At 33.7% G+C, this 14,032-nt stretch overlaps 1 protein-coding gene and 1 non-coding gene across 3 annotated transcripts in view; one reads left to right on the top strand and one right to left on the bottom strand.

Annotated features, from left to right (window-relative positions):
* Positions 1 to 14,032, top strand: part of SLC6A15 (solute carrier family 6 member 15) — a 48,222-nt gene that overhangs the window by 15,038 nt on the left and 19,152 nt on the right. For both annotated transcript variants that reach the window (XM_049693958.1, XM_004280605.4), the window contains 4 exons: positions 5,139 to 5,605; positions 9,603 to 9,760; positions 10,127 to 10,253; positions 11,287 to 11,468. In XM_049693958.1, the coding sequence (XP_049549915.1) occupies positions 5,317 to 5,605; positions 9,603 to 9,760; positions 10,127 to 10,253; positions 11,287 to 11,468 (756 nt within the window). In that variant the 5' untranslated portion in view covers positions 5,139 to 5,316. The remainder of the gene's footprint in view (positions 1 to 5,138; positions 5,606 to 9,602; positions 9,761 to 10,126; positions 10,254 to 11,286; positions 11,469 to 14,032) is intronic.
* TRNAW-CCA (transfer RNA tryptophan (anticodon CCA)) lies at positions 8,316 to 8,388 on the bottom strand. The gene has a single exon. It is a non-coding gene; the product is annotated as a tRNA-Trp (tRNA).

Raw genomic sequence — 14,032 nt, 5'->3', positions numbered from 1 at the left:
ATTAAATAATACAAGTCTTAGCAAAAGTCTGCTATTTTATCTTTTAGTATTTTGTGTTTTATTCTATTCTGTTTCCTGATATATATTCTACATTTATCTTTTGTTTCCCTCTCAACTACTACCCCTCCATCTCCCTGTTTCTATGTAAAACTTTTTCATTCTTAGCAATTAATCTCATAATTACTCATAATCTCATAGTTACTTACTAAATAATCTCCTTTTTGAATGGGGAGATGTCTATCTTGTCACACCATGTAATAAAAAAATTAGTGCCATGCAAATGAAACATAGATGGAGTGATCGGGGGCACTCTGCATCTTCAATTCAGATTTAATCTCTGGAACAGTGGTTGTCAAATTTTTTCAATAGTAAATATTTTAGGCTTTGCAATCCATACAAAGTGATTCAGTTGTTGCAGCACAAAATTAACCATAGGAGATATGTAAATGTGTGGGCATGACTATGTTCCAATAAAATTTTATTTACAAAATCAGACCGTGGGTTGTATTAGATTCATGGGCAGTATTTTCTTGACCCCTGCTCTCACCTGTTACTCCGTTGTAGACAGGAGGCCCTTATCAGTTAGTGATGAGGACAGCTAATGCAACTCCTAGGTACAGGTGAAGAGCAATATGATAGCTTGTTGCCAACTTTACTCTCCCAGGAGTGGATGGTGATAACTTGGCAGGGACTGTGCAGTTAATTGATTCTGATTATCCTACTGCCCATGTGACCGGTAGAATATGAAAAATTTATCACCCACTACTTCACATCCTCCCTGGACATTCCTGCTTCGTAGTAACAGTAATACACTTTTGGCAATAGTCAATTACACGTTTAAATCTTTGTTTATGGCATACTTTTACGGGCTAAGTTCTTCAGGCAAGCTTTTGGCATTCCTAAAAAATTTCTCTTTCAGAAAAGTTGGATCTTGAAAATTTTGAAATTAATTTGGCTTTCAAATTGTCTCATATACTAGGTTTTTACAAATCCACTCAGAAACTGCATTTATATCTTTTGGCTATATGCAGCAGCTATATAAGAAAGATATGCCTCTGACTCAGTAAATATAGGGACTTGGGGTAAAAGGCAAAAAACAGAAAAACAACCAAACGTGTAATAATGTAAAATACTTGTAGTTATTATACAATATTATTCTGTCATACTTCAGTTCATTTATTTGACAGACAAATTTAAACATTGAGAATGTGAGATTGGTAAGATAATGTCATTCTCAAAGTAGAGCTTATGGCCTATTGAAGAAGAGATATACATTTTCCCCCAAGACTTACGTGTTATTGTGGAAACTTCAATGTTAACTGCAACCCCACCCAATATTTTCCTATAGCCATCCCAGACAGGAGCAGGAGGTGGGAGAAACAAAGTGAGATAAGAGAATGTAAATTATTTTACTTGTGATAATATTAATGTACTATCACTTCTTTTTTTTTGTTTATAATAGAAAAGGAACTCTAAATGCATGCAAATACATATTTAGCATCACTTTTTAAGTTTTAAATTTTGTAAAGGTTGCCTAAGATTATTGCATTATAAATCTGTATATGTAGTTAAGTATATTTTAGGCATTTAGAATAGAAAGTTGCATTTAAATTTTGTTTCCATTAGACATTGATTTTTTTTTTTTTCATAAGAATGTGAACTTTGGGTAGTCTGACGGGAATTTTTAAACTAAACTATGCCAAAAGATATCCTATGTATGATTATTCATTGGATATGTAAAAAATATGCAACAGTAGCCAAAGATGTTATTTTTAATTTTTTTCCTGCAAAGACTAGAAATCTGTAGAAGAAATACAACAATTTTGAGATAATTAATTTGAGGGAGACTCATGAATAACACTGTCTTTTAAATTTTTTCTTCATGAAATGGTGGGTGATTTTACTGTAATAATATCTTTAAACTTCAATACATTCCTTACCTTTCTATTTGCATGGAAAAAAGCAAAAGGAGTAACAGACCAATGTCTATTGAGGAAACTAAGTTAAGAGTCATATAACTATGAGAAGTTACACAACTAAGTAGAAGAGCTATGGCATAACTCCAAGCTTGTCAGATTAAAACAAATGCTCTTATCCATGTATCAGTAAAGTTATTATGCAAACAGTTTATCATTAGATGATCCAAAAAATGTAGACCTTTAGATAATTCATGTCTCACAAATCACAATTTCTTATATGTCAGGTTGTTTTCTTCCAGCAAAAACTATTTGGAAAATTAGCTTATTTCAGTTTTTCAGTGGTTATATTTATTCATCTATTCAACTAATAATTACTGAGCTCTAGGGGGAAATAGTACAAATTAAACATACATAATCCCTAACTGCATGAAACTATTTCTGTATCCAACCCGTGTTGGCCTCTTCAAAATAGTCACCATGAGAAGTTTTTCAGTTATTCCAGAGATATGTCTACTATTCAGAATATTTTGAGAATGCTTCTCTTTCAGAATTTCCTTCACAGTCTTCCTGTTAATCTTCACCAGATCTTAATGAGTGTATTTTCTTAGAGTATATATTTTAATTTTGGAAACAATGAAACACATACAAACCTAAAAATGATGAATAGTTATATGGTTAAGTTAAAGAATTTTTCTTTTCATTGCATTACCCAGCACCCTGTCTTTTTCATTAAGATTATAAGATAAAGTATGACAGACTCTTTCTCTGACTTTTAATGTAAATCTAACAGCAGTTCCGTCAAAGAATTCCATTTTTTTTCTAGCAGTGAATGATAGAATTCTTGGGATATCATTTTTAAAGCTTCCTGATCCAATTTTGAGGAGAAGCTCTCATATGTTTAGTCACTTTTTAAAATAGACAACTTCATACTGGACACAATGGCTATTATCGAAAAGTCTACAAATAATAAATGTTGCAGAGGATGTGGAAAAAAAGGGAACCCTTGTACTCTGTTGGTGGGAATGTAAATTAGTGCAGCCACTGTAGAAAACAGTATTGACGTTCCTTAAAAAAACTAAAAATAGAGCTAACATATGATCCAGTAATTCTACTCCTGGGTATATATCCAGAAAAATGGAAAACTCTACTTTGACAAGATACATGAACCCAATGTTTAAAGCAGTACTATTTACAGTAGCCAAGACATGGAAGAAACCCAAGTGCCCATCAACAGACAATTGGCTTAAGAAGACGTGGTATACACACACACACACACACACACACACACACACACACACACACACACTATATTACTCAGCTATAAAAAGGAATGAAATATTGCCATTTGCAGCAACATGGATGGACCTAGAGAATATTATGCTTAGTGAAGTAAGCCAGACAGAGAAAGACAAACACCAAGTGATATGACTTATATGTGGAATCTGAAAAATAATACAAATGAATACAGAAGAGAAACAAACTCACAAACATAGAAAACAAACTTATGGTTACCAAAGGGGAGTCGGGGAGGGACAAATTAGGCATATGGGATTAACAAACTACTATACATAAAATAGATAAGCAATCAGGATTTACTGTATAGCACAGGGAATTACACCCAATATCTTATAATAACCCATAATGGAATATAATCTGCAAAAACAAAACAAAGCAAACAACTGTGCTGTACACCTAAAACTAAAACAATATTGTAAATCAGCTCTACTTCAATTAAAAAAAAGAATAGTCTCATTGGTTCATAGATATGCCTTGTGTACTTACAGCTCTACTTCAATTAAAAAAAAGAATAGTCTCATTGGTTCATAGATATGCCTTGTGTACTTACATCTCATCAAAGGAGATGAGATATAATGCAAACAGAAATGGGGAAAGGGGAAAATGCCAAGGTGATGGCAGTGTTGTTCTTGAGTTGTTTGAGAGAATGTACACACAAATATCACAAATTTTTACCACTTCCTGAATCTGTTTATGTTTTTCCTTATGTTTGTTGTGGCCCACTCCATTTCTGCTCAACTCTAAGTTCACTTGTATCCAACGTTCCTGGTCTCTCCTATTTTAAGGATGTTGGGTCATTTACATTGTGCAGCGTGGTGCAGTTATTTGGGATGTACCTTTCTCTACAGTAGATATAAGCTCGTTAAAAGCAGATATCGTATGTTTCATTAATGTTTGTGTCTGATGGGATTCAGGGTAGGTTGCCACAAGATGTGCCACTCCAGCATGCAGATTACTTTGAGCTGAAAAAATGAAAGCCCAAAAGACTCAGGAAGAAACTTTGAATTCCTCCCTTACTGCCTAAAAGAATTTAAGATAGGAGGCCTGTCCCAGGAAGGAGCTATCACCACTGATAACTATAGTCAAGTATTAGGTGTGGTAGACAGGAAGGACCCTAGCCAAGCCCATTTGATCGAAGTCCTCTCTGCGTCCTATTGTCTTTGGATGACCCGCAAACATTTGTTTACCAAACAACTCCTTTTATCTTCCTTTGAATTATTTTACTTCCCCTTAAAACCTCAGATCCCTACCTCCTTCTTAGTCCAGAATAATATATATATATATCTCACCTTGCCTTTGGAATTCTTCATATTTACGTGGATTTGCTGTATGAAAATAATAAACTTTTTTTCTCCTGTGAATCTGTCTTATGTCATTTTAATCACCAACCAAAAGAACTAAGAGGGGAAAGAGGTGAAATTTCCTCTCCCCCAATATATCCCTTAATGTCTTTTCCCATAATATCAAATGAATAAATAGATGAACATGCCAACAGATGAAATTCTGTATAAGACAAATTTACAGGGATGGCATGCAATTGTGTATATAATTCTATAAGCAATAAAATAAGGGATGTACTTTAGTCAGAGAGGGGAAAAAGGAAGAATTAAGAAAAAGGGTCTCAAAATTCTACTTACTTACAAATGAACCGAGTCAACATTATGCAGTGGGGTATATCTGAGATCAAAGTAGATTTTTGCAAGAAAGAAGAAGTTAGCTAAAAGAAAATGTGTGTGAAGCCCTTGTGTACTTTACAATTCTTATACTTCTGGAAATAATAAGCTCTGAAAGGTCAAGGACAGTCATATGTTTTACACTCTGTAGAAAGAGTTTGCATCTTAAAAATTAATAAGAAAGGGTCTTTGGTATTTTAAATATTTTTCCTTATTAAATATTATTGTTTTTCAACTTAAAATTTTACAGGTACCCACAGAATATTGGACATAGAGATCCAGGATCCATAAGACTTTATCACCTTGAATCAAAGATTCCTTTGATATCCTCCTCCATCTTTTATTCCTATCAACTAACATATTTTTAAAAAGGATTAACAAACTTACCAAAAGGGAATTAAAAAAAATACCACTGCCCGCACTTTCCAATGCCTAAGAATAGCAAGGTGGTAAAAAGAGAATTAGACGATGAGGTTATTGAGTCTGTCAAAGACCTTCTTTCCAATGAAGACTCAGCTGATGATGCCTTTAAGAAAAGTGAACTAATTGTTGACGTCCAAGAAGAGAAAGACACAGATGTTGAAGAAGGATCTGAAGTCGAAGATGAAAGACCAGCTTGGAACAGTAAACTACAATACATCCTGGCCCAGGTTGGATTTTCTGTAGGATTAGGGAACGTGTGGAGATTCCCATACCTCTGTCAGAAGAATGGGGGTGGTAAGTTTCTGTTTTCTGCTTTTTTTTTGAGTGATACATTGCTGAGCAAATTGCAGTTGATTATGTCAAATAGCCCCTGTTGTTGCTGTAGTTTCACTATTTTAGAAACTATGAATTCCACTGTAAAACTAGGGAGACACTTTTGCTGGAAGTAATTTCAGCTCTGAATTTCAGCTCTGTTTTCAGATTAGGTTTCCATAGGAGCAGATGGCTTGCTATGAACACTCAAGGATTGCTCAAGGTCATAAATTCTCAAATTCTTTCTGTGGATGCTATTAACATCTCTAAATTACTGACTTTTCTAACCAGTGTTCTATCCTTTGTGCCTATCAGTTATTCACTTTGGAGAAAAGTCCTCAAGTTTTTGATATGAGACGATATTGGTGAACAAGACAAGAGAGAATTTTCTGTCCACAATTTATTAACTCTGAATTTTAAGTTGTTTCCCTCTTCAAACAAGCAAAAATTTCATATAATTTAGAATGATTATAGTCTTCAAATGCTGACCAGAACTTTGTATATCCTAGTAGAAAGAATTTAACCAGATAATTAATATAATGCCAGATAGTCTTCATCCTCAGATATTAGCATCCTTACGATGATAATTACCATTCCTAATTTTAAACATATTATCTAGATCAACATGATATTTAGCTTTCTGTATTTGTGCATATAATTACCAGGTGTTATTTAGTGAAAATTATCTTAAAATCAAGAAAATAAACCCATATACAAGAGAGTACATTGTTCATGTAGGATACAAGCTCAATAGTACACCAAAGTCAAACTGAACATTAAGTTAACTAACATTTGGGTTATTAAATTAAAATAACTTTAATATTAAGCTTTAATTTCTTTACCATTACTATCTTTACCATATACATATATGGAAGCTGTTCAAACAAGTGTGATTAAACACTAAATATTCTGTAAGCAGCATTTCAGCACATAAAGGAAAGACTGAATATTTTGGTCTTTGATTCCAGTTTGTGATAGTTTTGCTGACTGGAAAAAAACATGGTTTTATTTTATTTTTGATGTAGTTACAACCTATATATCAGATGAAATAATAAAACCATTCATATATGAAATGGTTTCTTTTCAGTCACTAATAGATAAAAAGCTAAGGTGTCATGGTGACAAAATATGTTTAAGGTCTTGCTTAGTTAATTCAACCAGGGACAAAACTACGGGTTTGGGGAAAAGTAGCCTGTCTGACAAATCTGCCAGAGAGGTAAGAATCAGTACATAAAGTTGGTGATGCACTACCCATCACTCCACTGAAACAGCAAGCTCCTCTAGCTAGTCTTTAACATCACAGATGAATTATTTATTAAATCAGCTACAAGCAGCTATGTACTGCCCTGCTTTCTGTTTCTCACAAATCATCCCCATTTGCAAGACTGGCAAAAGATGAATTCTGATTTTCAGACCTTTCACCTTATGAGCCTAACTGGCAATACTATTAAGGAAGACCGCTATCTTGGCTGAAAACTCAGGTTGCTTTCCATTTAATACAGTATTTGTCTTGGTGGAGAGCTCTAAAGGATTTCATAGTAATCAGTTGTTAGCAAAAATGGCTCCTCCTCTTTACTTTCTTTCATATATAAAGAGAGTCAAGATGCCCTTCCTAGTATTGTTTCCCCTCTTCTAATTACAAATGCTAGAGAGTGACATTATAAAACACCAATGGGCTTTATCGTTTCAAGATGGCTGTTGGAGTTCAAAAGGCAGTACTCAGCGTGCAGTATGGCATTGAGCTGTCTAGGTATTTGACTGTTTAGTCAAACAGTCTCAGGTTACCTAAATCTTATTCATCATTTGAGGCACTTTATGAATAACAGAATAAAAAGTAATAGACCAATATAAGTTGATTTGTCTGAAGATATTACTGAAAGCACAATGGTTAAGCTTAATAAGTGTTATAATGTAGAAGCTACCAGCTCAAATTTTGAAGTCAGTTTGACTATAAAGCCTGGCTCTTTCCCACATTATCCAGGTGACCATTCACAGGTTAACTTATTTCTTCTGGCTGAATTCCCACACCTGTACAATGAGGAAAATACTGGTACTTGCCCCACTGGATTCTTGTGAGGAATAAATGAGTAACTACATGTAACATGGATAGAAATGTGCCTGGCAAATAGTAAATTCTCAGCTGTAGTTTAGCTATGACTATTTTTGTTATGGAGGCTCGTGTTAGAGAAATTTGAGTTAGAAGAAAAGGCCAGGTATCTAATAGTGTGTCATGAACACATAACAGAGGAAATGCTCCCAATGAGTCCAGTCTTAATTCATTCTCTCTTTTCCTCCTAGTCATTCACACACACATAAACCAATTCACACCCCAGGATTTGAGACGTGTTAAAATGCACTTTCGGTCCTTCAGGAAACATGTTCAGGTCATTAGTGCCTGAATGTTATTAATCATTTTAGAATTTGAATTTTGATAATTCTGTTTTATAATCTCATGCATCGATGCTTTACATTGCATACCTCTTTGTAGATCAACTCATGTCTCAAAGACTGAAAATCAGCTGTAAGAGAGTAGAGATTTTCTACCAACCACCATGTTAAGGGAAATTTTTTTTTTTTAATTCAATTTCTTTTTTTAAAAAACATTTATTTATTTATTTATTTGTCTGCGCTGGGGCACGCGGGATCTTTAGTTGTGGCATTCGATCTCTTAGTTGCGGCATATAGGATCTAGTTCCCTGGCCAGGGATCGAACCTGGGCCCCCTGCACTGGAAGCGTGGAGTCTTAGCCACTGGACCACCAGGGAAGTCCTGGGAAATTCTTGTACATCATAATTATTTCAGAGATACATAGATACTGAGATAAATGATTTGAAAATAAAATCATTAATATTTACTTCTTCAGCAGAATAGGTACCATAACAATTCGAATAGTTTCCAAAATCTATTCAATACCATTAAACACATTTTTTAAATGAGAAAATGTAATAAATGGCCTCCACTTTATAAAGGGAATTAGTACCATCGATTACATGACCCACTTGGCAGTATCTGGTTGGACAAAACTCCAGACAGGAAATTTGAATGTAGCAAGTCCATTTTAGAAGTCCTTTAATGAATAATTTGCATATGTATTCTCATGTAGAAATGAGTACAGGTTTCACATTTGACTTTATCAATTAACAGAGTCTAATATTAACATTGTCAAGCTGTTCAGTACATTTTAAAGTCACTAATCGTGTCTTAAATTGAAATTTAGCTGTAAAATAATATATTTTTTTTTCAAGTATGAAAACTTTACTACAAGGAAAATAGCACATATATTTTACAATAGCTATTAAATAGCTCAGTTTAGTCAGTCCTCCCTACCCCTTAACAGAATTGTGGAAAGCAAAAAATTACTTGTTTCCTGAAGTGAACTTTTTATATGACGTATATATATATATATATGGGAAAAAATGACATTTGTCTGTGGTAGAAGTTCTTTTTCCTTTTTTTTTTTCTCTTTCAGTCTAAGCAGCCATTTCTTCTTCCCTGTTGTTAGTTAGGAAGAGTCAGTTTTAATACCATAACATCTCACTCATTTTGATTTATCAGATTTGAAATGCATGATTTAGATGAGTTTGAATAAAATTTAATAAATGACTTCATTAACGTCGTATGAATAAGATTTCCAGGAGTTTGTGAAACCTATTTGAGAAAATAATTAATTTTAAGGAAGCAATTATTTTTACAAAAAATAAAGCTGGTTTACCATTTCAATAAAATGAAACTAAAACTATTCATTGGTATCCTTACTTTTTTCATAATTATTTTTTATCAGAAACTCTTTGTAGCAGTCAAATTCAAGTTTCAAATACCAGAAAGCTTAAAGTAATGAAATTGCATTTTCTTTAAAGTCCTTTGTAGTTATACTATATGGAAGTTTAAATATCATCTTTCGTGAGATAATCAGAATTAGTGTATTCTCTCCTGTGACTGTTGAAAATATAATCTATTTTATTTGTTCTTGTTTCTGTAGGTGCCTATCTTTTGCCATACTTAATACTGCTTCTGGTAATAGGTATTCCCCTTTTTTTCCTGGAACTTTCTGTGGGTCAAAGAATTCGGCGAGGAAGCATTGGTGTGTGGAATTACATAAGCCCTAAACTGGGAGGGATTGGATTTGCAAGTTGTGTAGTAAGTTTCCTGGTATGGTATATGCCTTATAATTTTTACAGGGTTTGTAATTATATAGTTTGAATTTAAATGAAACCTTTCAGTGTGTATTTCTACTCAACTCTTTAATCATGTTTTAAAAAAACACTACTGGAGCTTGCACTAATACACAAAACAAGCTGTAAATTTAAATGTAGTTCAATCTTGTTAACACATGTTCTTAAGGTCTATGAGAGTCATCGTTTTAGAAAAGATAATGCTTTTCAAATAAAAATAAAATAAGGAGGTTTTTTTAAAAGTATTAAATGGGTTTTATGCATTTCATCTCATTGTTTCAAAGGAAGGGGCATGAGAGGTTTAATATAATCACACTATTTTATTTTGCAGGTATGCTTTTTTGTGGCTCTCTACTACAATGTCATCATTGGCTGGAGTTTGTTTTATTTTTCTCAGTCTTTTCAGCAACCTCTACCTTGGGATCAGTGTCCTTTGGTGAAAAATGCTTCACACACTTGTAAGACATGTACCATGTAGTGTTTTTGTATCTAAAGATCATACAGTTGGTAAAGGCAGGAGCTTTCAAGATTCTTTTTTTTAAATAATGTGGAAAAATCTTTCAAAATTGTTACTATAACAAACTTTCCTTGACATACTCAGAAAGATAGATGTCTGGCATCATTTAATTTATCTAGCTCTTTCCAAGTAATTTTATTGTGCCCCATGATGTTAAGGGTAAACAATTATAAGCCTTCAATTGTAAATTTTGACAATATTTTATTCTGTATATCTTTATTGATGCCTTACAGTTTCATTAAAATAAAAAAGAGGACAAAAAGGGTTTAGATTGAAGGAATTGTTTTTATGTCTTGGGTTGTTTTTCTATGGTTTTCTTATCATTTATTTTTATATCCTAGAATATAAAGAACAATTCCCTAGCGCTGTCCAGTAAATATAGAATGCAACTCACATATGTAGTCTAAGATGTCCTAGTAGCCATATTTACAGAAAGTAAAAAGGGACAGGTGAAATATTTTATTTAATCCAATATATCCAAAATATTAACATTCCAACATATAATTAATATAAACATTAGTTATGTAATAATTTACACTGTTTTTCTCATACTAAGTCTCTAAAAGCCCCTTTGTACTTTATATTTACAGCACTAGTCACTCTAAACCAGCTCCATTTCAAAAGTCACACATGGCTAGAAGCTAGCATTTTTGACAGCTCTGCCCCCAGGAAGTCAATCAGATAATTCTGGGGGCAGAAGGGGCTATAAACCTGATACATTTTAATCACCTTGATAAAAATCTCACATATTCCTATTTTAGAAATGTGTAATAACAAATGTCAAAGAGGATTCATGTCTGTTGACTTTTTCACATTTTTGCACAGTTGAGGTTTCATTGTGGATTTAAATACTCCTGTAGAATAGTAGTACTTTTCTAGGAAAAGTTAAGAATTGATTTACAGGCTTACTGGGGGGGAAATGGCCTCATTATTCTTTATAGTCTGAAATGACTGTGTTACCTTTCTTTCTACAGTCGTAGAGCCAGAATGCGAAAAAAGTTCTGCCACTACCTATTATTGGTACAGAGAAGCACTGAATATTTCCAGTTCCATTTCTGAAAGTGGGGGCTTAAACTGGAAGATGACCGTCTGCTTGCTGGCTGCCTGGGTTGTGGTGTGCTTGGCTATGATCAAAGGCATTCAGTCTTCTGGAAAAGTTAGTATGTTAGAGCCCCTCCTGCTTCTGCTAATCACCTCATCACCATTCCTGGGAACTATCTCCCCCACCCACTATAAACCTGTGTGGGCAAACTGCAAGTAGCACTTTACTCTCTCGGCAGTTAATTAAAGATTGGTAAAAAGTAGTGCTTTAAAAAATGTATTTAAATCAAGGAAAGGACATAAATAAAGATATAAGTGTTTTATAATGAAATCTAAAGTTGTTTATAATCTTTCCCTATTTTATCACGATCTGTTTTGAGCTTTTTTGTCAATACTTAAAAGTCCTTTCTCGTTGCTGGTATTCAGCTGACCTTAATGTTTTTAGTTCTCTGATTAGTTCCAATCATGGAAATTGGGGAAAGTGGTAGAATAAAGAATTTGTTTATTTGTGTTATATCATTCATTTTTCTCTACTACAGGTGCTCTAGGGAAAAGTTGCATAAAAGATTTTAAAATAGTCTAGTGTGGAGTGTTTCTTAAAGATATGAACATTAGGTAGTTATGATATATCTCAACAAGGAATTCAGAGTAATATAAAAGACTAAAGGGCATGCCTGCCAGGGCAAATGGAAAATTTTATAAGGCTGTGCTTGAGAAAGACAGTAAGTGAATTCTAGATACCCCAGGAAGTCAATCAGATAATTTTTTAAAAGGATGCATTAGGAAAGTAATTGTTATTCACTATTTTCCTTCCATATTACATTTTTTTCCCATTATTATTGCCATTGTTTTAAAGCTCTCTACTTCTTTTGTTTGGACCATAGCAAGAATTAATTTTGGTTCATCTTCTCTCTGCCCTTTAACAACCCATCTCTACTGTTTTTTCTTTCCAAAGCATAGATCTGATCATATATCTTTCCAGGCTAACATATTGCCACTTACCATCATATACTAGTAAGAGTGGGAATAGTAGTAGTAGTAGCAGCAGCAGGAGTAGTGGTAATAAATGATGATGATGGAGATGATTCTGATAATGATGAGAACAAGAACAATAACAGAAGGCAAAATTTATTACCTGTTTACTTTGTTCTAGGCACTGTGATAAATGCTATATATACTTTATCTCAATTAAATCTTAAAAAAAAAGAAAACAAAAACCAACTCTAAGAAGTAATTGCTACTCTCAGACCTGCTTTACAGATAAAAGAACAAGTTTGAGAAAACAGGTAACTTGCCCAAAGAATCACAGTTAGTAAATGCTAGTACCTGGATCAAACCCAGCTCTGTCTAAATCTAAAGCCCATGTTATTTAATTGCAACACTATAACGTCTCTCACTGTGGTATATTTTTTCCCACAAAAAGTGAACTCTTTTAGGCGAAGTCTGTCTAATTCATCTTTGCTTCCTGTTATTTCATATTTAATTAGAAATGTTTGACAATTTTTTTAAACTTGTTAATCACAGCTGATTTTACATTTACCTTCCTGATGGAACTTCTATACCATTTTTCCTTTGTAGAAATGAATGTGGTAGATGACACCATATTCTGTGAATGTTAGTGTATTCTGTGATTAAGTAAGTTCAATTAATTGGTTCCACTTGGTGTGTCTTCTACTATGTCAGAGCCCCATTACAGTCAAGTTATAAATAAAGGACTAGATTCCTAAGCCAAATCTAACCACATTTATGTGCTGCCTAAGGTGATGTCATTTGATAGAATGAGAACCAACTATGGTCAGCCAAAGAAGTCCAAAAATCCCTCTGCTCAAGTCTTACCACCACATTTTATTTCTTCTTTGTCTGAGTATGTGTCTTATCATTTAAAGAACTATTCATCCTTTTCTTATCACAACATTGGGGATGTTTGTCTTATGTCGTGTAATATAACTTTATCTGGAAAAATTTAATACAATTTGTAGACTACATGTAGTTTATTATTTCAACAAGAAGGCTTCAGGGAGAGGGTAGCTTTTCAGCAGACTTTGAAGAAAAAATTTAGTAGGCACAGATGGGGAGAAAGCTGTAAGTAATATGAACAAAGTTATGAAAGTCTAAATTGTGACAATTCCTCATTCTGAGACAATGAGCTAAATATAATAAGAAATTTATTAGGAATAAATGTAAAGCTCTGTTTGCCTGCCAAACAAAAAAGCTTCCAAATAAACAATCACACAAATGCAGTATAGAGATATATGGTTTAAGGGTAAGGAAGTTTAAGGGTAGTATGTGAAAAAAAAACTTAGAGAATTTAGCAGCTGAAAGAAAAGTCAACTTGTGATATCCCTAGCCAAAACACACACACATACACACACACACACACACACACACACACACACACAAACAATGCTAATTTGAAACTGCATGAATTAAGACAGGAGTATGACAGTGTCATTCTCCTTTAGGTCAGGTAGGCACATGCCAGTTGAACCACACCTGTAATACTGGATTTTACTGAAATCTTTACTACTTTGTTATGGAAAAGAGCCATCTCAGCTTTGTGATCACAGTCTTCCAATAGTTGAATAAAAAGAGGAATAAGCCTTATTCTGTGTGGTCACAGAGAACAGGACCATGATCAAATATTTGGAATTATGCAGAGTGGCGGGAAGGTGGTAAATC

Source organism: Orcinus orca, chromosome 11 (genome assembly GCF_937001465.1).
Source record: "Orcinus orca chromosome 11, mOrcOrc1.1, whole genome shotgun sequence".
Taxonomy (NCBI): domain Eukaryota; kingdom Metazoa; phylum Chordata; class Mammalia; order Artiodactyla; family Delphinidae; genus Orcinus; species Orcinus orca.
The sequence above is the reverse complement of the archived record's forward strand: the minus strand, read 5'-3'. Positions and strand labels throughout refer to the sequence as shown.